The following is a 26,704-nucleotide window of genomic DNA, read 5'->3' as shown; positions in this document are numbered from 1 at the left end:
ATACTTTGAGTCCCTGAGACCATACATCAAATGCCATTCTGGGGCAGTGAAGATATAGGAAGTGATAGGATCAGATTAAAACCTGCTGAAATAATTAAATTCTCTTCCAGGTGCACAAGATTATACATGCCCACCCAATGGGGCTTGCTTTGGTTACGATGGAATGGGATTCGACAGAGCAGGATAAACTTGACTTTCTGATCTTCTTGTTTTAATTGCCATTAACTGTTTAAATCACTATGCTTTTGAAGTGGCTTGTTTCAGTGTGTATTTTAATTAAGAATGTTTTAATGCTTTGGTGGATCTGTTTTATTTTTGCATAGCTTTTATAATTTGTTTTATAGTTTCAAACCTCCTGGAAATGATTTTGGCAAGCAAGTAGCATAAAGATGAATAGCTGAATGAAAACCATAGTATATTTAGATCTTGCATTACATTTGCTCCTGCAAATGAGAGTAATTTCTACTTGTAGGTTTTAGTTAAGATTATACCGTATTTTTCGGTGTATAAGACACCCCCATGTATAAGACACCCCCTATATTTGGGGACTCCAAATTAAGAAAACACCCCTCAACACTACCCATGTATAAGACAAGCCCTAATTTTAAACCTAATTTTTTTGGTTTAAAAACCTAGTCTTATACACGGAAAAATACGGTAAATCATACAGAATGACTCTTATTCAAGGATTCGAATATTTGGACTAATGAAATCCATTGTGTGAGATTTGCATGGAGAAAGCCATCACATTTTCCTCCATCTTTGCCAATAGTAGACTCCCCTTAATTTCATCCAGAGTTTTTCTACAACTAAATGTTCAACTGGAAAGACCCTTTGGTGTTAGTGTGTCTTACTACTGTAGCACCAATGGAAGAAAGCGACGTTGCCAGGTTGCTAATAATGACACTGAATGAAGTTACTTATTTATTATTATTGCATTTATCTCCCATCTTCCCTCCCCAAGGAGCCCAGGGCAGCAAACAACAAGCAGCAGAACAACAAAAACATCTTAAGAACATTAGCTGAAGGTGTAGATGTTCAGCAGATGTTCTTGAGAACAATTCCAATACTGATGCACACTGGGACAAAGCCTACTTCAAAGGCTTGTTTCAAAGGAAGGTCTTCAGTAGGTGTCAAAAACACAACAGAGGTGGCACCTGTCTAATATTTAGGTAAAGGTAAAGGGACCCCTGACTGTTAGGTCCAGTCGCGGACAACTCTGGGGTTGCAGCACTCATCTCACTTTACTGGCCGAGGGAGCCAGCGTACAGCTTCTGGGTCATGTGGCCAACATGACTAAGCGCTTCTGGTGAACCAGAGCAATGCATGGAAACACAGTTTACCTTTCCGCCGGAGCGGGATCTATTTATCTACTTGCACTTTGACATGCTTTCAAACTGCTAGGTTGGCAGGAGCTGGGACTGAGCAACGGGAGCTCACCCCGTCGTGGGGATTTGAACCGCCAACCTTCTGATCGGCAAGCCCTAGGCTCAGTGGTTTAGACCAACAGTGCCACCCGCTGTGACAGGAGTTAATTCTACAGGGTATGGTATCACCAGTTCTTATATTGTACAAAATGAACCTTGTTATAAGATGTTAGCTGCTGGAGGCCCTCAGCTGCAGAGCTCAGGTACTGACTGGGCAAATAAGGGGCAAATCCATCTTTCAAGTATCCTGGTCCCAAACCATATAGTGCTTTCAACAGCAAAACCAGCACCTTGAACTTAAGGGTTTCCCACACCTCCATTTGCCCCATTGCTTCCTCTTGGAGAAACCCAATCTTTAGTGCTGAATCAGAACAAAGAGCAATCGAGTTTCTTATACAAGGCTGTTTGTTTTGATTTATCACTAAAGAGTGGGTTTTCTGGGGGAAAGTAGCAGGATCAAGGCAAAACCCTGGGTCCGGCTATTAACCAGAAGGTTGGTGGTTCAAGTCCACCCAGGGATAGCTGTGGGCAGGTTTCCAGCATTGCAGGGGGTGGATCAGGTGATCCTTGTCATGTGACAAAGACACATGAGAGCAGAAGCAGCAAAGCAGGCTGGGAAGTGCGGGGACTGCACAGTCATTTGGGCCTACTAAAGTTATTCAGACCTAACTGCTAAGTGTTGAGTTACAGATAGGTAGCCGTGTTGGTCTGCCATAGTCAAAACAAAAAAAATTTAGTTGGTCTTTAAGGTGCTACTGGAAGGAATTTTTTTTTTTTTTTTTTTTTTTGCTAAGTGTTGAGTCACTCTGACATGTGACTTAGCAGCCATTTTCTCTGTGTGTTCTCTGTAAGATTTCAGGCAGAGTCAGTCAGTCTGCCTCAGATGTGAGCAGTATGTAATCTCAGTCAAACTGTTTGGAACCATGTTGTTTATGAAGAAGTTTATTTTAACTCAGTAAAGCTCTTATTCTTTAAGACTCTGCATTATTAATTTACGCTGCACATCAAACCTTTGGGTCCCTTCCCAGTTACAATTCTGTGGAACAAGCAGAAGTGTTGACGAGCCCTTAGCCTGGCACTCAGTGCAATTCTTTCAGCAATGGGCAATTCTTTCAGCAATAGCCTGCCCTACTGAGCAGCTGCCATATTTTACACCAACTGCCGCTTCCGGATCAGTCTTAAAGGCATCCCCACATACAGAGAACTGCAGCAATCCAGTCTGGAAGTTACCAGTGCACAGATGGCTGTGGTCAAGCTTTTCTGTCCAGAAACAGCCACATCTGTCTTAATAAATAGAAGGGGAAGAAATGGAGGCAGTGATTTTACTTTCTTGGGTTCCATGATCATCACAGATGGTGACAGCAGCCACAAAATTAAAAGACGCCTGCTTCTTGGGAGGAAAGCAATGACAAACCTAGACAGCATCTTAAAAAGCAGAGACATCACCTTGCCAACAAAGGTCTGTATAGTTAAAGCTGTGGTTTTCCCAGTAGTGATGTATGGAACTGAGAGCTGGACAATAAAGAAGGCTGATCGCTGAAGAATTGATGCTTTTGAATTATGGTGCTGGAGGAGACTCTTGAGAGTCCCATGGACTGCAAGAAGATCAAACCTCTCCATTCTGAAGGAAATCAGCCCTGAGTGCTCACTGGAAGGAAGAAGAAGAAGAAGAAGAAGAAGAAGAAGAAGAAGAAGAAGAAGAAGAAGGAGAGTTTGGATTTGATATCCCGCTTCATCACTACCCGAAGGAGTCTCAAAGCCGCTAACATTATCCTTTCCCTTCCTCCCCCACAGCAAACACTCTGTGAGGTGAGTGGGGCTGAGAGACTTCAAAGAAGTGTGACTAGCCCATGGTCACCCAGCAGCTGCATGTGGAGGAGCAGGGAAGCGAACCTAGTTCACCAGATTACGAGTCTACCGCTCTTAACCACTACACCACACTGGCTCAGATCCTGAAGCTGAGGCTCCAGTACTTTGGCCACCTCATGAGAAGAGAAGACTCCCTGGAAAAGACCCTGGTGTTGGGAAAGATTGAGGGCACAAGGAGAAGGGGATGACAGAGGACGAGATGGTTGGACAGTGTTCTTGAAGCAACTAATATGAGTTTGACCAAACTGTGGGAGGCAATGGAAGACAGGAGTGCCTGGTGTGCTCTGGAGTCGGACACGACTAAACAACTAAACAACAACAATGCTGAAGCACAGCAAAAAATGGAAAAGAAGGGAAGGCACACAAAATAAAGACTGTCCAGGGCACTACTTGCAGCTGCTGGGATCTTGTAGGTAAAGGGCTTGCCTACTGCTGCCTCCCCATCCTTCTACAGCCATACCATAACATGTGAAGGATGCAGTATCAAAGTAAAAAAGGCTGAATGTAACGTGAGAGCAAATATAATCTAATGGTATCAAGCAGCAGTTAATCTATTGGGATCTAATTCATTAGCACTAGTTCATGGATTTTTATAAGACTCTAGATCAGTGAAATATACTCAGAGTCGCAAAGTGATTTCATGCTCTTTATTCAGCTCATAGTGGTGAGGAGGAATGAATGAATGTCCCCTCAAAGTATCTGCTTTATATACATTATTTACACAATGGGCTGCACATGATTGGCTAATTCCGGAATTCTACTGTAAGCCAATCAGGTTGTGGTTTCACTTCTATCTGGAGCATGATCGGGTGGTTCCTGCCAACCAATCATACTGCTGCATTGTTCTAGGACCAATCAGACTGCTGCATTCTGAATCCTATTGTTCTAGGACCAATCAGACTGCTGCCTTTTGGATCCTATTCAATTCAATTTATTTATTTACGGCTATTAGCCCATAAAATATGTACAAACATAAAAACACAGGGACATAAAAACAGATATATCCGGCAACAGAAGGTGAACACCACGATGCAAGGGTGGGTCATTGAGCAGAGCCAAGTGACAGCTTGGGGCCAGGAGAGCTCCAAGGGACAGATCACAGAAAAGGAAAACTGAAGACGAACTCCGACATGCACTCTCATCATAACAGTTCGATTAGTTTTGATGTTGTTGTTGGTTTTTGGTGGTTTTTGAGTGTGAGATAACCGCATTCAGAAATCTCGCCACCTGCAGAGTTACAGAAGGATCTGTATCCTGCAAAAGCAGTGCGGCGTGTGACTCAACAGGCCTGCCAACCAAGCGCAGTAAAGCAGGACCCAGGAATTTAGCCCTGGCTACGCTATGTAGGGGACAGTTGAACATTATATGTGAAAGAGATTCAACAGTTTCCCCGTCACACACACATAGCGGAGACACCAAACCCTTGGAAAATCTGTGGTTCAGCAGGTTCGATGGAAAGACATTGAACCTTGCACGAATAAATGCACGTCGGTGTGGTACTGATGAAAGAGATGACATGTATGATGGAAGGCCAAGTGGTGGGGTTATTCCGTGATACCTGGGGGAGCAGACACCCCCACCCCTGGCGAGGTTGTGTTGATTTTCAATGTCCGCTAATCTTTGCTCAATAAGGCTTTTGGCTGAGCGTAAGTTCATCTTTAAGGAGTCCGCTGGGGAAATTCCGATGCTCAGAAGTTTGGCATGGATTTTCCCTACCCACGGATTGACAAAGACGTCCCGCCAGAGGCACTGAAAAAGGTAATGGTCGGGAAGCCTATGCCAGCTGGACAGCCAATAGCCAAAGACTCGCTTCCAGATGACAGTCTCCAATGATGCAATCCTTAACTCCAGACGTATGGCTGCGTTGCTCACACACATGGGGAGTTTCAGAAGGCGACGGAGAAACTGATTCTGCAATGTCCCCAGTGATGTTAAATTGGACCCTGGGGCCCAGAGCGGGGCAGCATAACAGAGGGTGGAAACCACTTTTGCGTGGTATACCTTCAATGCAGAAGGGATGTGAGAGGCTCCGTCGGCCGCAAGAAATTGGAGTAGAGTATAAAGTATTGTTTTCCCTTTGTTTAGTAAATACTGTATCTGTGGCTTCCAGTTTAGATTGTAATGAAAAAAGACTCCCAGGTATTTAAATTTGAAAACCTGTTCTAATTGGACTCCATCTAACTTCCAGCTGTAAGTTTTCCGAGACCTGGTAAAGACCAGGACTTTAGATTTCCCATGATTAATTGTCAGATGGTTAAGTTTGCAATAAGCCGCAAAAATCTTTAGAGCTCTGCATAAACCAACTCTAGAGTAGGAAAGGATCGCTGCATCGTCGGCATATAGGAGCAAAGGGCAGCGAAAATCAGCTAGGCGGGGGGCATGAATGTTGGCTTGAGACTCGTTCAGAAAGAGCTTCATATCGCTGATAAACAGGTTGAAGAGGAGTGGGGCCAAAATGCAGCCTTGGCGCACACCTCTATTTATTGGGACCTCGTTGGATAGGTTTCCCGCCGGTGTGAGTCTCACTCTAGCCGACGACCCATGGTGTAATTGGGTTATAAGCCATAACAGCCTTCTATCTATGCCCCATCTCTCTAATTTCTTCCATAGGCAATTTCTTGGGATACTGTCGAAGGCAGCCTTTAGGTCTATAAAAGCGACACATAGGCGCCCCCGACTCGGGGCAGAATATTTTCTGGCAAGATGATACATGATTACCATATGGTCAGAGGTCGAATAATTGTTCCTAAAGCCCGCTTGCTCATGGCCAATCAAATTTGAGTCGTTTGCCCAATGGGACAGCTTGGACAGCAAAAATTTTGCATAGATTTTCCCGATGATAGACAAAAGGCTGATGTTCCGATAGTTCTCCGGGTCAGCAGGGGGACCCTTTTTATGGACTGGCACGATCACGGCCTCCTTCCATGACCTAGGGATAAGCCCCGTAGAATTAATTGCATCAAAGACTTTGGCCAGAATTTCAGCCCACCACCTCGGTTGCGCAACAATAGCCTCAGCAGGGACTAGATCCGGCCCGGGGGCTTTGCCCGTTTTCAGATCTAATATCAAGTCCATTATCAGGTCTGGGTCAGTGGAGGGCCACAAAGGTAGATGGTTGGCTCGGAGTTCCGTGGATGAGTTGGATTCCTCTGCCAAGGAGAAATATTTACTCAAGAATTGTTCCCATGTGGGCGCAGGGATAATCGTCAGTGGGTACTTCCTTCCTCTTTTGTTTATCAGAGCCCAAAATTCCTGTGGTCTGCGGGATCTCGAGGCCGCAATCAAGGCTCGCCAACGTTTTTGATACCACTCGCGTTTGGCCAGCTTTAAAGTCTGTTTGTATGCTCTTTTGGCTTGTAAATAGGAAGATGGTAGAGCCTGAGCATTAGAGTTTTTGTATTCATTATAGATGGAACGAAGAAGGGATCTTGCTTGTTTGCAAGAGGTGTTAAACCAAGGGGCCCCAGCACTGCAATGCGCCACTTTCGCCTTTTGAGGAGGTGATGTAATAAAAGTGGTAAGGTTTGTTATAAGAAGGTTAAAAAGTTTCAAAACCGAATTGGAATCTTGTAAATCAGTAGTTATTTGAGGTAAGTAGGCGTTGATTTCCCTATGGAAGAAAACCTGGTATTTTTGGGCCACAGCCTCCGACCATTTGATCCCTCTTATTTTGATCGATGATGAGGTTTCCAGAAGGACTGAGTGTTTATTGTCATTCTGGCACCGGAACAATGACAGAGTGGTCACTATTGGGAGGTGATCACTGAAATGTTGGTTTTCAACTTGGAAGGAAAGTACATTAACGGCCAGATTTGCGGAGATCAGGAGGTAATCGATAACACTGTTAGATGTTAGTCCCAGGTGAGTGAACTCCCCCGGTATATCGGGGGGGAAGGTGCCGTTCAAAAATACTAGATTCAGGCGAATGGCCATTTGGTAAAGGGTCACTCCTGCTTTGTTTACTCTGTTGTCCTTTGAAGTTCTAATTCTGGCATGTTCCAAGTCAAAATTGTCCAAACATGGGGAAGTCCACCATTTGGACTTGGTTAGTAAGTCCCAATTTGTGGCAATACGAGCATTAAAGTCTCCCCCAATTAAGGAGTACGAGTTAGGGCATTTAGTATGACATGACAGTAGGTGATTTTCAAATGATTCCCATCTCCAATCAAGATCAGGCGCTGAGCCTTCGGGGGGGAGATAAACATTAGTAATTAGTAATGAGGACTTCCCTTCTGTGATCAGTCCAGATAGAGCAAAAGGCGGGGAAGCCCGTACCAGAGTGAATTTGGCGCGAAGTTGGAGTGAAATCCCAATCAAAAGGCCCCCTTTGGGGCGACCACCTTTCAAAGAAGGGGAGGCCGGAAGTGTTAGAAGCCAATCAGGTTGTGGTTTCACTTCTATCTGGAGCATGATCGGGTGGTTCCTGCCAACCAATCATACTGCTGCATTGTTCTAGGACCAATCAGACTGCTGCATTCTGAATCCTATTGTTCTAGGACCAATCAGACTGCTGCAGTTTGGATCGTATTCAACTCAGTACATAACACCCAGCCATGTCCAAAATCTGTTTTGGGGGCCTAATCCGGCCTGCCGGTCGGTTTAATCCGGCCCCTGTGACAGTTTAATTTTTCTGGGGTAAAATCTTAATAAACCCTCAACAACTTCAATCCTTAAAAAAGCTCAACAACTTTGGTTGGCGCTTTGATCGGACCTCGTGGCCCTTCACTTCATCAAATCTGGCCCTCTTTGAAAAAAGTTTGGACATCACTGCTCTAGATCTCACTTAACTTAATCTCTTGATTCCCTTTTAGTTAATCCTTGCTGCTCAAATCCATGCCAAAACAGAGGAATCTGCATGACAACAGGATTTGACCATTATGAATGCGACTGTACGCGGACTGGTTATCATGGGGAAAACTGCACTACACGTACGCATCCCAGAAAGTTACACTTGCACAATTAACATTTAGGAGAAAAGCCATAGTCCAGTGATGTAAAGAGCACATCATTTTGCACAGTGTTGGTTCAAGTTAAAAATGGGTATAAAATAAATTCTGGGGCAAGTTTGGGGCAAGTACCAAGTGCTCTTTGGTGAGGGAACTCCTGTAGATATTTAAAATCACAAAATTTGTAGCAAAGTAAGCATGGAAATATAGGCTATTGGACCTTTAAAATGTGCCCTTTCAATTTCCTTCAAAAGTTCCACTTTTCCTGCAGCATAGGAAAAAACCACACGTTTTTTGGTAAGTTAAAAATGGTTTACTTACAAACTCTCCAAAGGTCAGATTCATGAGCTTCAGAAAATTGCACAGGCAATAAAACTTGGCTTAATTACAAAGTGATGAAGGTTCCTAAATTACTGTAGTGGTCTGGTACCCTCAAACTTTGTAATAGCTAACCAGTTGAACTAATTGGTATAGGAACTCAATAGTGGTTTCTGTGAGCCTTGTGGTTTGAACAGGAGCAACCAGCTCAGACATCCCTACACGCTGAACTTCTCAAATAGACAGAGGGTGAACAAAGGCTTGGTTACCTAGTTCCTCTGAAAGTGAGAGGAAGTGGACATATTTAAGGCCGGCAGGACAGCTTGCTCTATGGTATTAACCCCTCCATGCATTAATTAGACTTAAGCAGGTTAGTTATATGAGGCTGGGTATCCCACAAATAGCTGGTTGCAGGTTCAATTTCTGGTGGCACCAGGTAAGGTAGGGAAAGACTCCTGTTTGAAGCCATGGAGAAAGGCCACTAGTCAGTGAAGTTATTACTGATTTAGATAATCAGTAATAGCAATAATCAGAGTTTCCCAGACTTGGGTCTCCAGTTGTTTTTGGACTCCATTTCCCATCAATCCTGACCACTGGTCCTGCTGCCTAGGGCTGATGAGAGTTGCAGTCCAAAAACAGCTGGAGATACCTTAGTTTAAGGTAGCGTCAAAGGTTTCAAACAAAGGGTTGCCATATTTCAAACCAGGACACCCCGAAAATTGTTTTTTAAAGACAAATCCCAGAGTTGTTGCACTCCCCCCCGCAAAAGCCCAAAAATCATCATTTTTTTTTTATTATTTACTTGCCTAATATCCAGGACAAACCTCTACCTTTCACAGATTCTCCCTGGGCATATGGCGGTCCAGTTTTCTTCAGTACTTATTTGCATTTTTTTCAAGAATGTTTTTCCTAATTTTCATTGCACTTCATTCCTTGCAGCCGAATTCTTTACTTGGCTGAGAGCGATGCTGAAACCTGCTCCAGCCACAGTCTACTATCTGCTCACTCACTTCAAAGCAGTCTGGGATGTAATCAACAACACCCCTTTCCTCCGCAACACCATCATGAGATTCATATTGATGTGTAAGTAACCCTACCTTTCAATGCTGTTCTTACAGAATAGTCCTATACGCATCTACTCAGAAGTAAGTCTCACCGAGTTCAATGGAGCTTGCTGCCAGGTCAATGAGTATTGGATTAGAGGCTTAATAGTGGGGACAGGTATTTACCTATACATGTCTACTCCTTGAGAAGTAAGTCTCACTGAGTTCCACGGGCCTTATTCCCCGGTGAACGAATATAGGCTTGGAACAGGAGGTCAGCTATATATATCTGAGCTCTTTGAGGTACCATATGTTGACTACAACAGTTGTCATTTCTATACATATTGACCCAATGCAGTAACTGAATTCTACCCTCTAAGCTTTCTAATAAATGGCATTATGGAAAGCAATAGCTGAGTCAAGAGTCTTCCTTTTCATACCTTAGGTGCAATTTGCTTCTTGTAGAAGATGACAGCAAAAGTGAAAACTCCTCTTGAGAAGTTTTTGTACAACACACATTTAAAATGAGCTGTGTGGTCTGTATAGGTGTCTGTGCTTCTGCAAGGGAAGTTGGGGATCTTTCTCAAAGAGTTTTGAGCACCCTCATCTGATTACAAATTTCAGGATTCTCCACGGGGCTTGACAGCGGTATGTCCTCCCACTTTCCTCAGTGGGCAGTATCACGGCCAGGCCACACAAGTGATCCAGCAAATGACAGGCCCGATCACCTGGCTGCCGGCTATTGGCCAATGCCAGCAGACCTTGGATGGACATTCCCCTGGCGGTGTGCCCACCTGACCAATGGGGACAGTTGGGCCCACTCCCAGGGGTGGTTTAATTGTGGCCTGCCCAGCAGACTCCTCTGCCTTGACAAGAGGTTTTTAGTGTCATGATTTTTTAGAGTTGCTATGGCCCCAAAGATGCAAAAATGCAAAAAGTATAAAATTGAGAATGGGCTTATCCTCTCACATCACTTCTGAAATTTGCCTTGCCGTGGTCAGATCATTAAATGGTGAGGTTTAGATCAGGCATAGGCAAATTCCGGCCCTCCAGATGTTTGGGACTTCAATTCCCATCATCCCTGACCACTGGCCCTCTTAGCTAGGGATGATGGGAATTGTAGTCCTAAACATCTGGAGGGCCAGAGATAGCCTATGCCTGGTTTAGATCCTCTGTGAAAGCAGACTGTATATGAGTTATCACTTTTTAGGTCACACAGTCATTAATTGCTTGCCCTGAACATAATTTCTTTTATTCATCCCTTGGCCATCTAGCAAGGTCCAATTTAATAGAAAGCCCACCAACGTATAACAGCCGTTATGGTTACAAAAGCTGGGAAGCCTATTCAAACCTTTCTTACTATACCAGAGCACTTCCGCCGGTAGAACGCAGCTGCCCAACTCCTATGGGTGTGAAAGGTAAGAAGGGGCAAAAATCTGAATACGTGAAGATAAGAGAAGATGAAATATTATTCCTCCTCTATGTACACAAGGCCAGTGGGGGCAACCCTGGTCCCCCCCTCAATGCAGTGGTCAATCATGTCCAGGGAATACCTCAGAAGGGCTGAAACATTAGAAAATGTTTCAGAAGGAGAACCACAAGATGCAGAGCATTTGCTACATTATAAATCTTCACATTGAAAGGTTTTGTCTTACTTTGTCAGATAAGAAGAGGGTAGGCTTTTAGTGGATGCTAGCAAGTGGTGCATTTGGGCATATAAAGGTAAAGGTAAAGGGACCCCTGACCATTAGGTCCAGTCATGGCCGACTCTGGGGTTGCGGCGCTCATCTCGCTTTATTGGCCGAGGGAGCCGGTGTACAGCTTCCGGGTCATGTGGCCAGCATGACTAAGCCGCTTCTGGCGAACCAGAGCAGCGCACGGAAACGCCGTTTACCTTCCCACCACAATGGTACCTATTTCGGCACCGTATTTTTCGCTCCATAGGGCGCACCTGACCATAGGGCGCACCTAGTTTTTAGAGGAGGAAAATACGGAAAAAAATATTCTGAATCAAATGTTGCACTAAACTATTTAAAGCAGCAAAGCAGGTGGCTCCTGTCCGCTTTGCTGCTTTAAATCGAGCCTCAGAGGAGGGTAGGAAGGGGAACCATGGCTTATCTAAGTCCAGTTAATAATGCTGAGTCTGACTTATGGCCATCGATATTAGCCTGGCCGTCTCAGTGGAAATCTGGGGTGGACTTTCAGTGGTCAAAGTGTGGTTGTGTCTTCCTGCCCAGCATCTATTTCCTGCCATCTTTCCCCCCTGCACCCCCGCACCCTGCTTCGAGGGAAGGAAGCGGAGCCATGGATCCTCTGCTCGCAACTGCAGTGGATTCCCTCCACTTTGAAGCAGGAAAGTGGGAGAGGAGCTGCTTACACGAGTGTAAGCTGCTCCCCTCCCACTTTGCTGCTTCAAAGGGAGCCCAGGAGGAGGGAATCCGCTGCAGCCGCAAGCAGTGGAAGATCCATGGTCCCCTTCCTTCCCTTTTCTGTGATTGCTTTGAAGCAGGAAAGTAGGAGAGGAGCTGCTTACACAAGTGTAAGCTGCTCCCCTCCCACTTTGCTGCTTCAAAGGGAGCCCGGGAGGAGGGAATCTGCTGGATTCGCTAGCAGAGGATCCATGGTCCCCTTCCTTCCCTCCTCCGTAGTTGCTTTGAAGCAGGAAAGTGGGAGAGGAGCTGCTTACACGAGTGTAAGCTGCTCCCCTCCCACATTGCCGCTTCAAAGGGAGCCCGGGAGGAGGGAATCTGCTGCAGCTTCCCCCACCTCCCGCAGAAGCCGCACGCTCTTTAACGGGGCTGCGCGGCTTCTCCTGGCTTTTCTGGGAGGTGGGGGGATTCCCCCACCTCGTAGAAAAGCCCGCAGGAGCCGCGCAGCCTTTAAAGAGGGCGCCGCTCTTGGGGGCTTTTCCCCAGTCAGTCCCTTCTCCCTCCTGGGGAAAAGCCCGCAAAAGCGCATGAAGCTTGTGTGCGGCTCTTGGGGGCTTTTCCCGCCTGCCTCCCCCCCTGCATTCGCTCCATAGGACGCACACACATTTTACCTTGCTTTTTAGGAGGGAAAAAGTGCGTCCTATGGTGCGAAAAATACGGTATCTACTTGCACTTTGACGTGCTTTCAAACTGCTAGGTTGGCAGGAGCAGGGACCGAGCAACGGGAGCTCACCCCGTCGCAGGGATTCGAACCGCCGACCTTCTGATCGGCAAGTCGTAGGCTCTGTAGTTTAACCCACAGCGCCACCCGCATCCTAATTTGGGCATATACTGGCAACCAAACTAATAACAAACTGGTTTAAACCAGAACTATATTCAGCGTACTACTTTAGAATTAGACTAGTTCCAAAACACAAAGAAGGTATCAACATTGTACATTTGGAGTTTAACATACTGTACATTTGGAGTTTTGCATATTTACATTTTCCCTGTCAAATTCCTGTAGGAAGGACCACTCCCCACATCAAATGGTAGTATGGCTGGTTTCACCCTCCCCAGGCTGAATACCTGGAGGTCTCCGCCTACCTCAGCCAATCGCCCAATCCCACCTGGGGAGGCGTTGCCAAGGGATCGGCCAGGTAGGGGGAGGGACCGCCCTGCCCACACAACAGAAGGTGAATCTTACCTGTAGGGAAAAGAAAACTGCAGCAGCTATTCTGTTTCTAGCACTTACAAGTGTCAGAAAAATAAATGATTATTTTACATCCCAGGCAAGAAGGAACTTCCAGAGTCTAAACTCGTTGTGGAGAAAGTTCTACTTAGGAGAAAATTTATTCCCAGCCCTCAAGGCACAAATGTCATGTTTGCGTTCTTCGCTCAACACTTCAGCCACCAATACCTCCGTACAGAAAAGGACAAAGGACCAGCCTTCACAAAGGCCTTTGGGCATGGGGTAAGCTGGAAGAGTCACGACTTTGACTGGTTAGCTATTACAAAGTAGAACTGTTATGCATTTGAGGGTGCTGGACAAATACAATCTCTAGACCTTATAAATGTTAGAATTCAACTAAGGCTTGGAGGTGCCGAGCTATGTGCTAGACACTTTTCTTTCTTTTTCATAATTTTTATTAAATTTCCTGTTTTACATTTTTCACTTAATCAACCTTAAAATATCATTGACTTCCCTTCTCTTCCCATGGTTTCTTTTGCATAATGCACACTCATACTTGATAATGTGGGTGCCCTTTGTGGGATCGCGCGCGGTGCTACGGTTTCCAGGGATCTTACTGGCAAACAGGGGCTGGCTTGCCTCTCAGTGTTAATTTTTGGAGGTTCACACCCAGCCTCAGTTATCAAGTTTCTTGCTGGGAGGTGGGGCCAGCCCCATTTATATACAGGGGGTGGAGCCGACAATAGCCAGGCAGTGGGCTCTGGAGATTCACTCTCCCTCCCCTCCCTCTGTTTAATGTTTTCTTGTTTACAGGTTAACTTTTTCTTCCTGTTTAGCGGGCGCTGCAACGGTCTTTGACTGCTTGTTGTTGAAGGACGGGGAAGAAATTTTCCTGCATTTTGTCTTCTCCATAGCTGTTCATCACAACTTTGGTGGTTATGGCCTTGGGTGGAATCCTTTAGTCTTTTCTTTCCTATGGGGTGTGTGTGTGAAGGGGTGACTCACCCCCCTGCGGTGGCGATTCCAGGGTCCCCGCTTAAAGGGGTTATATATATGGGTGTCACTGGCCATACACTGAAAGGTTGTCAGTGAACTACCCTGCGTGCGGGGATATGGGCTGGGCTGCCTGCTACACTTACATCTCACAGAGCACCCTCATATCCCATTTACCCTGATGAGCCCCAGTTCCCCCCGGCTGGGGGGCTGGCAGGGATACATGCCCAAGGCTAAGCGAAGGTCTTCCTACATTGGAAGTTTAATAAAGTTGTGGCCTAATTTTTAATTCCAGAGTCTTTATTCCTTTCTTATGATCCCTAGGGACTGGGGCTGTCGTGCCTGGTCATGCAACATAAATCCCTACATTGGATCTTCCTCCATTATAGAGCCCTATCCCCTAATTCTCTACTTTACGATCTTTTAAGTGATAGTGCAATTCACAATCTATCACTGACTTGCAGGAGAAAATTGGATTCGATAGGGCTCACTCTAACTGATTTTGAAATTTCTGATCCCAAAGATACATGGGAAATTATCAGGAAGACTCTTACAGAAAAAAGTGTCCTCGCCATGCTTGAGGTTGCAAAGCACAGCACCTGCTCTCCTATCCACTTAAATCTCCCTTTGTGTAGAGATTTTCAAAAGGGATACATGACAAATCTGAAGAAACATGAATCGTGTAGGCTGTTTATGTTGGCCAGATTTAACATGTTTCCCTCGGTGGTAGTGAGAGGAAGATACTTAGCTATCCCAGAATCAGAGCGTCTCTGCAAATGCGGAAAACAGGAACCCAATACTCTGGAGCATGTGTTCTTTTCCTGTGATTTTGGCAGTTATGCCAGAAGACAATTGTTTGAGGCCCTAAAATTTAATAGACAGATTTTTACAAAACCAACTGTTCAGGACCTGCTGGCGGACAGCGATGATCAAATTACTGTTATAGTGGCTGAATTTTTGAGGGCTGTCCATGAAGAAAGAATGGGCCATGATAGAGAGACTTAGTGGTTCTTAATGGTAGGTGATGTTGCTGTGTTGTATTATATTATCTATGTACATCGATTTATTTTTTGGAGTTAAGAATAGGACTGGGATAAATTGTGTTCGCTGAGCCCGTATTTTATACAGTCTGTATATGATGTTTGTTTGATAATGTGTGGTGTGCTATGCCTAATAAAGGATTTTGAATTGAAATCCCTACATATTTTATATAAACTACACCATTCAGTATTCCATTATTACATCCATCAAAGCTTATTTACACTGTTGAATTTATCTTAATGCTGCCCACATTTCCAAATATACACAATTTCCTCCATATATTCAATAAACATTTTCCAATCTTCTCTAAACCTATGTTCTTCTTGTTCTCTTATTCTGTGTTAGGTCCGCAAGCTGCACACATTCCATCAGTTCAAGTTGCCATTCTTTTTTAGTTGGGACCTCGCTTGTTTTTCCATTTTGGTGCTAACAAAACACAGGGCTCAGTAGTGGCATACATAAATAACCTTTTTTGACACCTGGGAATTTCAGGCTGAATTATCCCGAACAAAGAGGACTCTGGTTTTTTTGGGGGGAAAGTAGCTTTGAGCATTTCTTTCAAATCATAATGAATTATTTTCCAATACTCTTTTACGCTTTTACAGATCCACCACATATGCTAGAACGTACCCTCAGCCTCATTGCATCTCCATGTGCTAGACGCTTTTAATCTCCTGAAATCAGCAAGTGTTCAAAGATAATTGTATTTTAGTGTTCTGTTGGCAGCCGCCCAGAGTGGCTGGGGAAACCCAGCCAGATGGGCAGGGTATAAATATTATTATTATTATTATTATTATTATTATTATTATTATTATTATTATGCCAGGCTAGCCTCCTGGGTCGAGGTTAAAGCCTGGGTGATGTGCCATTAAGAAAACAAGGATCAAAGTGTAGGTTAGAATGGTGAGAGTTAGGAATTGTGTGACCAAGACACAAAACAGAAGGCAAAGCATGATGTCTGACATCTGTCTGAACTTAAAGCTACGGCTATGGGAGAAGCAAGACCCTTTGGGGTGTTAATCTTGTGAGACCCTCCATCATAGGCTCAGGTTGTATATATTTGTAAATAAGCCTTATATCATAAAGATGCCACAGTCTCTGCTCTGCCTCATTTCCAAAATAAAATATGGACCCTGGAATCCTGTACCGCTGGAGACTGGGGTGGCATGCAAAACAATTTCCATTAGTTCCTTCAGAAAGCAGGAGCCCTTCTTAACAACCGTGTTTACAATGATATGTATCACCACCACCCTGTGTTGTGTATCAGAAAAAAACCAGTTTTATATGCCAGGGCTCATTCTATATTTAACCCAAATACAGGCATGCAATAGCAAAACAATTTTTCTATAAATTAAGAATATTCAAATCATGACGTATTTTGAGGACTGACCAAGCTGTCTCCTCCGTTGTACCCTCACTGCAGCATATATTGTTCTGAAACTTTAAGAGGGAGATAACTAATTTTACTGGACATTTACGAAGTGTTCAACTTTCTTTGGGCGACAACTAGTATATTTAAGTAATATTCTGTCCGTTTATATATATATATATATAATTTGTTAGTATTTTCTTATAAACAGCTTTTCCATCAATACAATAACCAACTTAAAAATCCCTTTTACTCTGCTGAGCTTATTCTGTCTATTTTGTAAGGGCTTCACCCTGAATCTATTTGTTTCTCTGTCTCATCTGTCAAATTAAAAATCGGGCGTTCATGTTCCTATCATTTCAACAGGTCGATTTAAATCATATCTACGGAGAGAATTTGGATAGGCAGCTGAAACTCAGACTCTTTAAGGATGGGAAGCTGAAATTTCAGGTTGGTTTGGACTTTTTCTGAAAACGCTGCAGTGTGTTGAGAAAAAGAGAGATTGTATTTATGTTAAAGTATTTACTTGGAAGAGTGGTGTGTTCCCTCTGATGCATAGAAGCACCACAGACATTTTAGTAACTGCACCAGCAACCATTTTCCCCCTAGATAACTATTTAAGGAGTATAGACTATCACAATGCCACAATCTCACAAAAATCTCTGTACTTGAAATCCACTGGAAATTGACAAGTATAGTGGTACCTCGGGTTACAGACGCTTCAGGTTACAGACTCCGCTAACCCAAAAATAGTACCTCAGGTTAAGAACTTTGCTTCAGGATGAGAACAGAAATTGTGCGGCGGCAGGAGGCCCCATTAGCTAAAATGGTACCTCAGGTTAAGAACAGTTTCAGGTTAAGAAACGGACCTCCAGAACAAATTAAGTTCTTAACCCGAGGTACCATATAAGCATATTATATTTTCACTGGATTTTCATATTATTGGCTAAAATTCAGTATGATAGAAGATTCTCTGTGTTGCCATGCTCATTTATTTATTTTGTAATTACAGATGATCGATGGAGAGATGTACCCACCTACGGTCAAAGAAACTCAGGCAGAAATGATCTACCCACCACAGGTTCCTGATCACCTGAAATTTTCTGTAGGGCAAGAGGTCTTTGGTTTGGTTCCAGGGCTGATGATGTACGCCACGTTATGGCTCCGGGAACACAACCGGGTCTGTGACATTCTGAAGGGCGAGCATCCGGAATGGGATGATGAGCAGCTGTTCCAAACTACCCGCCTGATCTTAACAGGTAATTCTTACAATTGCTCATGGTTAACACACAATTACTCGATGGAATTTTGCTGCTGCTAGATGTGGCGATGGCCATCATCTAAGATGTCTTTAAAATGGCCGAGACAATTTCATGGGAGATAGCTCTATCACCGTTTGTTGACTATTGTTGATTCTGAGCATCTCAGGGACATTTTGTGGGACGTCGTTGGAAATGTAGTGCCAGACAAGATGGACACTTGGATTGATCCAAGAGGACTGTTCTTCCATTATTTAATGTTGCTGTGACTTTTAACTGGGAGCATGGCATTTCATAGCAAACTTTCTGTTTGCCTGCTGGATTTTGGTTGGCCTGCTGCAGATTTGGTTAGGGACTTAACATTGCTCTGGAAACAAAACTAAAAGATTTGACTTTATTGTGGGACAACAGGAGCGACCATCAATATTGTGATTGAAGACTACAGCCTGAAAGCGAGACGAGTGCCGCACCCCATAATTGCCTTTTTCTGGACTTAACCACCCAGGGGTCCTTTACCCTTTTATTGTTTAGGAAATGAAAAGACTAACTGACTTTTGTTTTCTGTGGGGAAACAGGAGAGACCATCAAGATTGTGATTGAAGACTACGTGCAGCACCTGAGTGGCTACCACTTCAAGCTGAAGTTTGACCCAGAGCTGCTCTTCAACCAGAGATTCCAGTATCAGAACAGAATAGCGGCAGAATTCAACACCCTTTACCACTGGCACCCTCTCCTCCCTGACACCTTCCAGATTCATGACCAAGAGTACACATACCAGCAGTTCATCTATAACAACTCCATCATGTTAGAACATGGTCTTTCCCATATGGTGGAATCCTTCTCCAAGCAAAGGGCTGGAAGGGTAAGAATATATTTCCTACTAAGAAATTGCATAGCCTTCATCTTGAGGCAACATGATACAACTGTCCTCCTGTATTGTTAGTCCCCCTTGTGTCTGAAAAGCCTTTAAACGCAGAATGATTATCAATGGGGCCTTCTGAGATTTGGTGAACAGTTTTGCAGTATATGCAGCTTTCTCTGTGGCAGCAGCTTTTCTTGCTCTCCTGTTGTTTCATTTTCTGACAGAAGGCTGAATAGCACAAGCAATTTTACATTGTAAATCAGGAGATGAGTGTTCAGTCTTTTACACTTGAAGTCTGGTAGATTTCAAAGGGGCCAGAAGTTCCTATGACCTACTATTCCATTTGATCAGTTTATAATGCAACAAATGCACAATAGACATGATTAGTTTCTCTACATATACTTATAGAAAAGTAGCTTTTATCACTGAAGTGGCAAACCTGTTCACTATTCTGCTTGAAGGAACTTGCATGATGGAATGTTCCTCAGTTTTCTCTTCTAAAAATTTTTCCTTCTGTATACAAAACTAGAAGTTGTGGAGAAGAATTCAAGTCTAGTATTTTCCCTGGGGGTTTTTTTCCTGTGTGAGAACTGGACTCTGAGCTTAGTCTCAGTGAGAACATACAGCTCTGTCTGAAGTAACCAAGTTTAATGCAGTCTTCTGTGTTTTCTCTACTTCTCCATTCTACCCAAAGCAAGGCCAAGTCCAAAAGCTCACATTCCTATTTTTGGAACCATGGTGGCAAGGCTTGTAGGTATTATGCAACGCCATGCCATACTTGTTCCAACATATGCAGCATTTAAGCTCCATTTTGTTACTCACAAAAGGGACGCGGGTGGCGCTGTGGGTTAAACCACAGAGCCTAGGACTTGCCAATCAGAAGGTCGACGGTTCGAATCCCCGCGACGGGGTGAGCTTCCGTTGCTCGGTCCCTGTTCCTGCCAACCTAGCAGTTTGAAAGTACGTCAAAGTGCAAGTAGATAAAGAGGTACGACTCCGGCAGGAAGCTAAACGGCGTTTCCGTGCGCTGCTCTGGTTCGCCAGAAGTGGCTTAGTCATGCTGGCCACAAGACCCGGAAGCTGTACGCCGGCTCCCTCGGCCAATAAAGCGAGATGAGCGCTGCAACCCCAGAGTCGGCCACGACTGAACCTAATGGTCAGGGGTCCCTTTACCTTTACCTTTTTGGTACTCACATTACTCCATTTCTTTGATAACAGGTAGCTGGTGGGCGGAATGTCCCTGCTGCAATGCAGAAAGTAGCTAAGGCCTCCATTGATCGAAGCAGGCAGATGAGATACCGCTCCATGAATGAGTATCGGAAGCACTTTATGCTGAAACCCTTTCAGTCATTTGAAGAGCTCACAGGTAAGACTTGTCCTCTACTTGGAGAAAAACAGGAGCTGCTCTTTATGGGCAAGGCTGCGCAGCTTAGAGATCAAACCGCTGCTTTGCATGGGGATGTTTTGGGTCCAATTATTGGCATCTCCAATTAAGGGAAAACAATTAGCAGGTCCAGGATTGTGTAGGCAGCTAAAGGCTAGATGCTCCAATGGGTTGAGTTGTTGTTTAGTCGTTCAGTCATGTCCACCTCTTTATGACCCCATGGACCAGAGCACGCCAGGCACTCCTGTCTTCCACTGCTTCCCGCAGTTTGGTCAAACTCATGCTGGTAGCTTTGAGAACACTATCCAACCATCTTGTCCTCTGTCGTCCCCTTCTCCTTGTGCCCTCCATCTTTCTCAACATCAGGATCTTTTCCAGGGAGTCTTCTCTTCTCATGAGGTGGCCAAAATATTGGAGTCTCAGCTTCAGGATCTGTCCTTCCAATGAGCACTCAGGGCTGATTTCCTTCAGAATGGAGAGGTTTGATCTCCTTGCAGTCCATGGGACTCTCAAGAGTCTCCTCCAGCACCATAATTCAAAAGCATCAATTTTTCGGCGATTAGCCTTCTTTATGGTCCAGCTCTCACTTCCATACATCACTACTGGGTAAACCATAGCTTTAACTATATGGACCTTTGTTGGCAAGATGATGTCTCTGCTTAAGTGTTCAAATCCAAATCCAAGATTCAAGCAATATACCCAATAAATGAATTTTTCAGTGTGTCGAGAACGCTACCAGACTTTTGGAAGACTTTTAGAAGACATCTGAAGGCAGCCCTGTTTAGGGAAGCTTTTAATGTTTGATGGACTATTGTATTTTAATATTTTGTTGGAAGCCACCCAGAGTGGCTGGGGAAACCCAGCCAGATGGTCAGGGTATAAAAAATAAGTTCTTATTAGTCCTTTCACGTGGACTATCATTCTGTCCTGCTAAATCCCCACACATGATTCAGTTCTGCGGGGACTTGGAAGCATTTTTCCGCCATTTATGCCTGAAGGAGTACTTTGAATACACACAAGAACAAGACAAAGTAGAACAACATCTTCACAACACAACACCTCTCAACCTACTGGGGAACAACCACCACACTCCCAACACATTAATGAACAGAACATTGACCAGCAACTACCACTTAAAAAGAGTTACACAAAAAGGGACTCCACATGGACCCCTCCTGATGGATGCAATACCACACTAGATCTGTACATCAATTTCTTCTGCCACAGAATCCAAACGGATGTGACCAGAAAACACCATCGCTTACAACCAGGTTTACCACACCTATCAGCCAATCACCCATTCCCATCACCCTTCTGAGTAATACCCCTCCCCACCCTCTCACTATATATAAGGGTCTGGTGACTTCTGTTTCAGTGTATCTGAAGAAGTCTGCATGCACATGAAAGCTCATACCAATAACAAACTTAGTTGGTCTCTAAGGTGCTACTGGAAGGAATTTTTTAAAAATATTATTATTATTATTAGTTTTTTAAAAGTGTTGAGTTCCTGTAGAAAAGCTCTGTTGTCTTTTATTGGAGATTGGGTAGTTGCAGCTACTCTACTGAGAACATGTACTGTCTTTTCAAGCTGTAAGGTAAAAGGTAAAGGGACCCCTGACCATTAGGTCCAGTCGTGGGCGACTCTGGGGTTGTGGCGCTCATCTCGCTTTATTGGCTGAGGGAGCTGGTGTACAGCTTCTGGGTCGTGTGGCCAGCATGACTAAGCTGCTTCTGGCGAACCAGAGCAGCACACGGAAACGCCGTTTACCTTCCCACCGGAGCAGTACCTATTTAACTACTTGCACTTTGACATGCTTTCAAACTGCTAGGTTGGCAGGAGCTGGGACCAAGCAACGGGAGCTCACCCCGTCGTGGGGATTCAAACCGCCGACCTTCTGATCGGCAAGTCCTAGGCTCTGTGGTTTAACCCACAGCGCCACCCGCGTCCCTCAAGCTGTAAGGAGAGATGCTCAAAAGAGAAACTGCATGTTCTAAGGATGGAAAGGAAGAAAGCAGAGGTTGTGGGGAGTCCTTCTAGGAGATAGTTTTCCATAAGACTATTCTGTGTCAACCATAGCTTTCTTTGAAAAGATTTGTAATATGATTCATTCATTCTTCTGTCGCTGCATTGACTTTCTCCCTGTTGATGCAAAATTTATTCAGGATTGCAGAGCTTGACTTCCCCACCATACTATTTCTATTTCATGGCAGCTTTTGCAACACTAATGAGTCAGGGTCTCTCCCTGTCCTCCTTTGTAAGGCAACTTCCTTTCTTATTCTCAGAACCTCAGAGTAGAACCCGCTAATGATTTGCAATCATATACAAAACCATCCCCCCAACTGTTGGAGATTCCCTGCTTAACCATGATTTTTGCCTCTTGTTATCACAGGAGAAAAAGAAATGGCTGCAGAACTTGAAGAACTCTATGGGGATATTGATGCTATGGAGTTCTACCCAGCTCTTCTTGTAGAAAAACCATATCCTGGAGGTATATTTGGTGAGACCATGATAGAAATTGGGGCACCGTTCTCTTTGAAAGGTCTCTTTGGAAACGCTATTTGCTCACCAGAGTACTGGAAGCCCAGTACCTTTGGGGGCAAAGTTGGCTTTGACATAGTGAACACAGCCTCCATCCAAAACCTTATCTGCAACAATGTGGAAGGCTGTCCTCTCGTGGCTTTCCATGTCATAAACCCCACAACAGCAGCAATGAATAACGTCAGCACCTCCAGCACAGCAAGAGACGAGACTGGCCCACCATTACGATCAAAAGAAAAGTTTGCTGAACTATAGGGAACAGTGTTTTGCATATTTATTTATTTATTTATTTATATCATTGCTGCTGCTGCTGCTGCTGCTACTAACAAAAACCACTTTAAAGGCATGTTCTGCTTAGATCTGCAGGACCGAACCTTTCGGTTTTTAAGAATATCTACTGTACTAGAAAGATGTATTCCAAAATGGATCAGGGCATGAGATATGCTGCTTAAACTTGAACAGAAATGATAACTCTGCCTCTTAAACTTGACAAGAAGGACCCTAAATATGGAATCATTTTAGGTGTCTAGAAGTGATGTTTCATGGAACAATAAATCCTGTTATTAAATCATGCTAAAACCATTCCTTATTAGCTATGCAGTTTGAAATGAGATCTAACAGGCAAATGGCTGCATTCTAAACCCATAAATTGCCTTCAGCTGTTGCAAGTGGTGAAGGGTTTATGCTTCCTCTTTTCAGTTGTGAGAAGTGGAGTTCCAGATCCCATCTAGGGCTCACAAATGTGATTTGAGATATAGAATAGCACTGTATGTTCCAGAGCTTCTTTATAACACAGCCGCTTATATCTGGTCATTTCAACTTTTGGTTACTGACACGTTTCAAGTTGGCTGATAAACACTTATGAAAATGAACTATAAACATAATTCGTAAAAAGTAAATCAGAAAATAAACCAAATAAGCAGTCTGATTAATAGCTTGGTTATTGTGAGTTTTGCAAATTCAAGGCCCTTGAATCAGACCATTATTTCTCTAATCGACTGGTAACTTGGGAAATGCAACCTTATTCTCGTATTGTAGGTATTAAAATTTTCATATTGCTTAAGAAATGCATTTTTAATAGTATGGTTCCGAAGTCCGTACATTACTGACCCTCTTGGTTGAAAAACCCTCTGTTATTTGTACTCTGGCAATTGATATAATGATTATCTGTTAAACCAAAATGATAATGGAGGAAATATTGCTGGAAAAGGAAATATTGGTGTAACCCAAGGAAATATGGACAAAAGTCACCAGGAAACTCTTGAGAGAGCTCTATGAGGTCTGCTGTTTGGGCTTTTGTAGCACTCAATGGAGGTTGCTCAGGAGAACTTCTTGTGGGTTGTGCCCACAGACTATAGGGGTAATTGTCCTCTTTGTTTTGAGAACTCCCTATTCCATTTCTCTTGGTTCTTTTGATTAGTTCGTACCTAGAAGTTTCTTCATCTCTTTCTGGTGCCTCACTTCTCCCTTTTAAGTTCTCTTCCCCTTTGATACCAGGATACCAGAGCCCTGTCACATCCTGGACAATGGACTTCTTCTGCATTACCAGAGTAATTTTAAAAATGTTTACAAAATTAACAGGAAAAAACACATTATTTGCATGAAATAAGTTGGAAAGGTCATGAATGCTTTTGAGTCACAACTACCTTAAAGTCTTGGATACCCAAATGATTTTCTATGGTGCAGTAATCATTTTTCCCCACAAGGCAAGACCAGCATAAAAATAAAAAAAATCCTTCTCTAGAGACTAGAAAATTGGTGTTTCATTCTAGCCTTTCTTTGTCTAACTGACTAGATTTGCTTTCTTAATATCAAACATTGTTATGACTTTATCCATTGGCTAGAAACACTGCGGTTCCTCAGGTGGTTCCTCACAAAGCTGAGCAGACCAGAGCCCCGTTTGTGTTCTGCCTCATATTTTAGGTTCTACAAATGCCATAAATTTAGTTTTGTAAAAAAGATGATGACGAAAACTGGGAATCTGGGTACCGTAACTCATCTGAGGAGGCAATCACCCCCTTTCTACAGACATTCATGTTCCTGCCTCTGGGCCAATTCCTATCATAGCTGCAGTCGCAACTCTCTAGTGGGGTTGCTACCCTGTAGCATGGAGCAATGGTCCAGTCTTACAAAACTTACACAGACACATATCTCCTTTCTCCATCCAGGCAAAAAAGAGACTTTATTACAGTTCCATGACACCTTCCAGCCAAGCAAAAAAACACTAAAGAGAGGCATGAGATACCAGAAGAGCCTTCTGGATATAAGTCCAATGGCCCATCTACTCCAGCATCCTCTTCTCACAGTGTGTCTGGAGATCTTGGACTGCCCAGACAACAAGACCCCCCTCTTGGCCTCGTTGATGTGGTCCAAAAGAAAGCAGAGTAATATGTTTGCCACCAGCTTGGCTGCAGGAGTTGCTGGAAGGAGGCGTTGTTGTTTAGTCATTTAGTCGTGTCCGACTCTTCATGACCCCATGGATCAGAGCACGCCAGGCACTGCCTCCCGCACTTTGGTCAAACTCATGCTGGTAGCTTCAAGAACACTGTCCAATCATCTCATCCTCTGTTGTCCCCTTCTCCTTGTGCCCTCCATCTTTCCCAACATCAGGGTCTTTTCCACGGAGTCTTCTCTTCTCATGAGGTGGCTAAAGTATTGGAGTCTCAGCTTCAGGTCCTTCCAGTGATCTTAGGGACTCCACTCTGGATTTCTGTAGGGTTTACTCCTTAGCCTTTTCTTCTCCTGAAGATATCCTACAAGGCAAAGGAGATTTTGGATCAGAGTTTTCCTTCTCCTAGAAGCCTTCCCAGGTTGACCACCTGCCCTTCACTTCCCTCTCCAGAACATGCAGAAACCACCTTCTTGAGCTGTCTGCAGTAACCCTATTAATGGGAATGGTCCTGGATACCCGAGGTTCCCCACTGCTGATCTAAGTGGCCACCTATGTGTTCCACCCCTATGACCTGGCTCAGCAGATGGTTGGTGTTCATTCAACTATCCATCCATTCTCCAGCCCACTCCCAAACCCACTTTCCCCCACCCATTTGTCTTTTATTGCCTGATTCTTCCCAGCTCCACACCAAGAGAACATCTGTTCATTTTCCTCTACATCTAATAAAAATAATTTTAATTTTATTTATATCCCGCCCTCCCCAGCCAAAGCCGGGCTCAGGGCGGCTAACAACAATAAAATAGTACAACATTCTAAAAACATTTCATTATAAAATTAATTCAAATCAAATTGATGGCAACCATTAGGCTAAAGTTCTGTGAAGATTGCCAAAGGAGGGAGTCAGGCTGTACCCTGACCAAAGGCCTGGTGGAACAGCTCTGTCTTGCAGGCCCTGCGGAAAGATGTCAAGTCCCGCAGGGCCCTAGTCTCTTCTGACAGAGCGTTCCACCAGATTGGAGCCACAGCCGAAAAAGCCCTGGCTCTGGTTGAGGCCAGCCTAACCTCTCTGTGGCCTGGGACCTTCAGGATGTTTTTGATTGAAGACCATAAGTTCCTCTGTGGGACATACCAGGAGAGGTGGTCCCATGTGCATTGGTAGGAAGCTGACCAGAAACCTCACACTGAACGCATGATGAATGGATGCAGAACAGTGTGGGAGGTGACTATTGTGCATGCATTGTTGATTCAGGAAGGTAAATTGCAAAAGGCACGCCATGTACCTTGCCTGATGTTTACTTCCCTCTTTTCACATGGGGTAATTTTTCCAGAAGATCGTTAAAATAAATGCTCTTCAACACCACAAAGACTTTCATTTGTATTAGAAGGTGTGTCATGGAGAGCATTGTTGATCTTTCTAAAACCTCCAATGAACACAACATTTTTTTTAGAGCAGCAAGGCAGCAGTGGGGAAATGAAAAACCCTGAACAGCTCAGTTGGTAGAGCATAGGACTTTTAATTTCAGGGTTGTGGGTTCGAGCCACACACTGGGTGAAAGATTACTATTGTTATGTATTGGGTCGAATAGGATCCAAAATGCAGCAGTCTGATTGGTCCTAGAACAATAGGGTCCAGAATGCAGCAGTCTGATTGGTCCTATTTTT

The 26,704-nt window shown here is 44.1% G+C and overlaps 1 protein-coding gene and 1 long non-coding RNA gene across 5 annotated transcripts in view; one reads left to right on the top strand and one right to left on the bottom strand.

Annotated features, from left to right (window-relative positions):
- The window catches only part of LOC310765314, a 197,672-nt gene that overhangs the window by 163,174 nt on the left and 7,794 nt on the right, over window positions 1-26,704 (bottom strand). The window lies entirely within an intron of this gene.
- On the top strand, window positions 1,528-25,078 carry LOC310765303 (prostaglandin G/H synthase 2-like). 4 transcript variants are annotated; one of them, XM_083620106.1, is made up of 10 exons: window positions 1,528-1,544; window positions 8,108-8,224; window positions 9,500-9,643; window positions 10,878-11,021; window positions 13,304-13,485; window positions 16,973-17,056; window positions 17,619-17,865; window positions 18,441-18,727; window positions 19,946-20,093; window positions 22,502-25,078. In XM_083620106.1, the coding sequence occupies exons 2-10, from the start codon at window positions 8,152-8,154 to the stop codon at window positions 22,903-22,905; spliced, it is 1,713 nt and encodes a 570-aa protein (XP_083476232.1). In that variant the 5' UTR covers window positions 1,528-1,544; window positions 8,108-8,151; the 3' UTR covers window positions 22,906-25,078. The 4 variants fall into 4 exon arrangements, with proteins under 4 accessions (XP_083476232.1, XP_083476230.1, XP_083476233.1 ...); XM_083620104.1 differs by lacking the exon at window positions 1,528-1,544 and adding an exon at window positions 3,471-3,705; XM_083620105.1 differs by lacking the exon at window positions 1,528-1,544 and adding an exon at window positions 3,618-3,709.

This window comes from Podarcis filfolensis (assembly GCF_964270895.1).
Source record: "Podarcis filfolensis genome assembly, chromosome: 6".
NCBI lineage: Eukaryota > Metazoa > Chordata > Lepidosauria > Squamata > Lacertidae > Podarcis > Podarcis filfolensis.
Note: the sequence above shows the minus strand (reverse complement) of the source record. Positions and strands in the feature narration are given on the sequence as shown.

What these genes read in the sequence shown, in the direction of transcription:
- LOC310765303 (XM_083620104.1), top strand. Translation starts at nt 3,618, where the DNA reads ATGCTGAAGCACAGCAAAAAATGGAAAAGAAGGGAAGGCACACAAAAT. An exon ending in CAAAGGCCTTTGGGCATGGG is followed by an intron (nt 13,486 to 16,972) that starts GTAAGCTGGAAG and finishes TCATTTCAACAG; the next exon opens with GTCGATTTAAATCATATCTA. An exon ending in GTCATTTGAAGAGCTCACAG is followed by an intron (nt 20,094 to 22,501) that starts GTAAGACTTGTC and finishes TTGTTATCACAG; the next exon opens with GAGAAAAAGAAATGGCTGCA.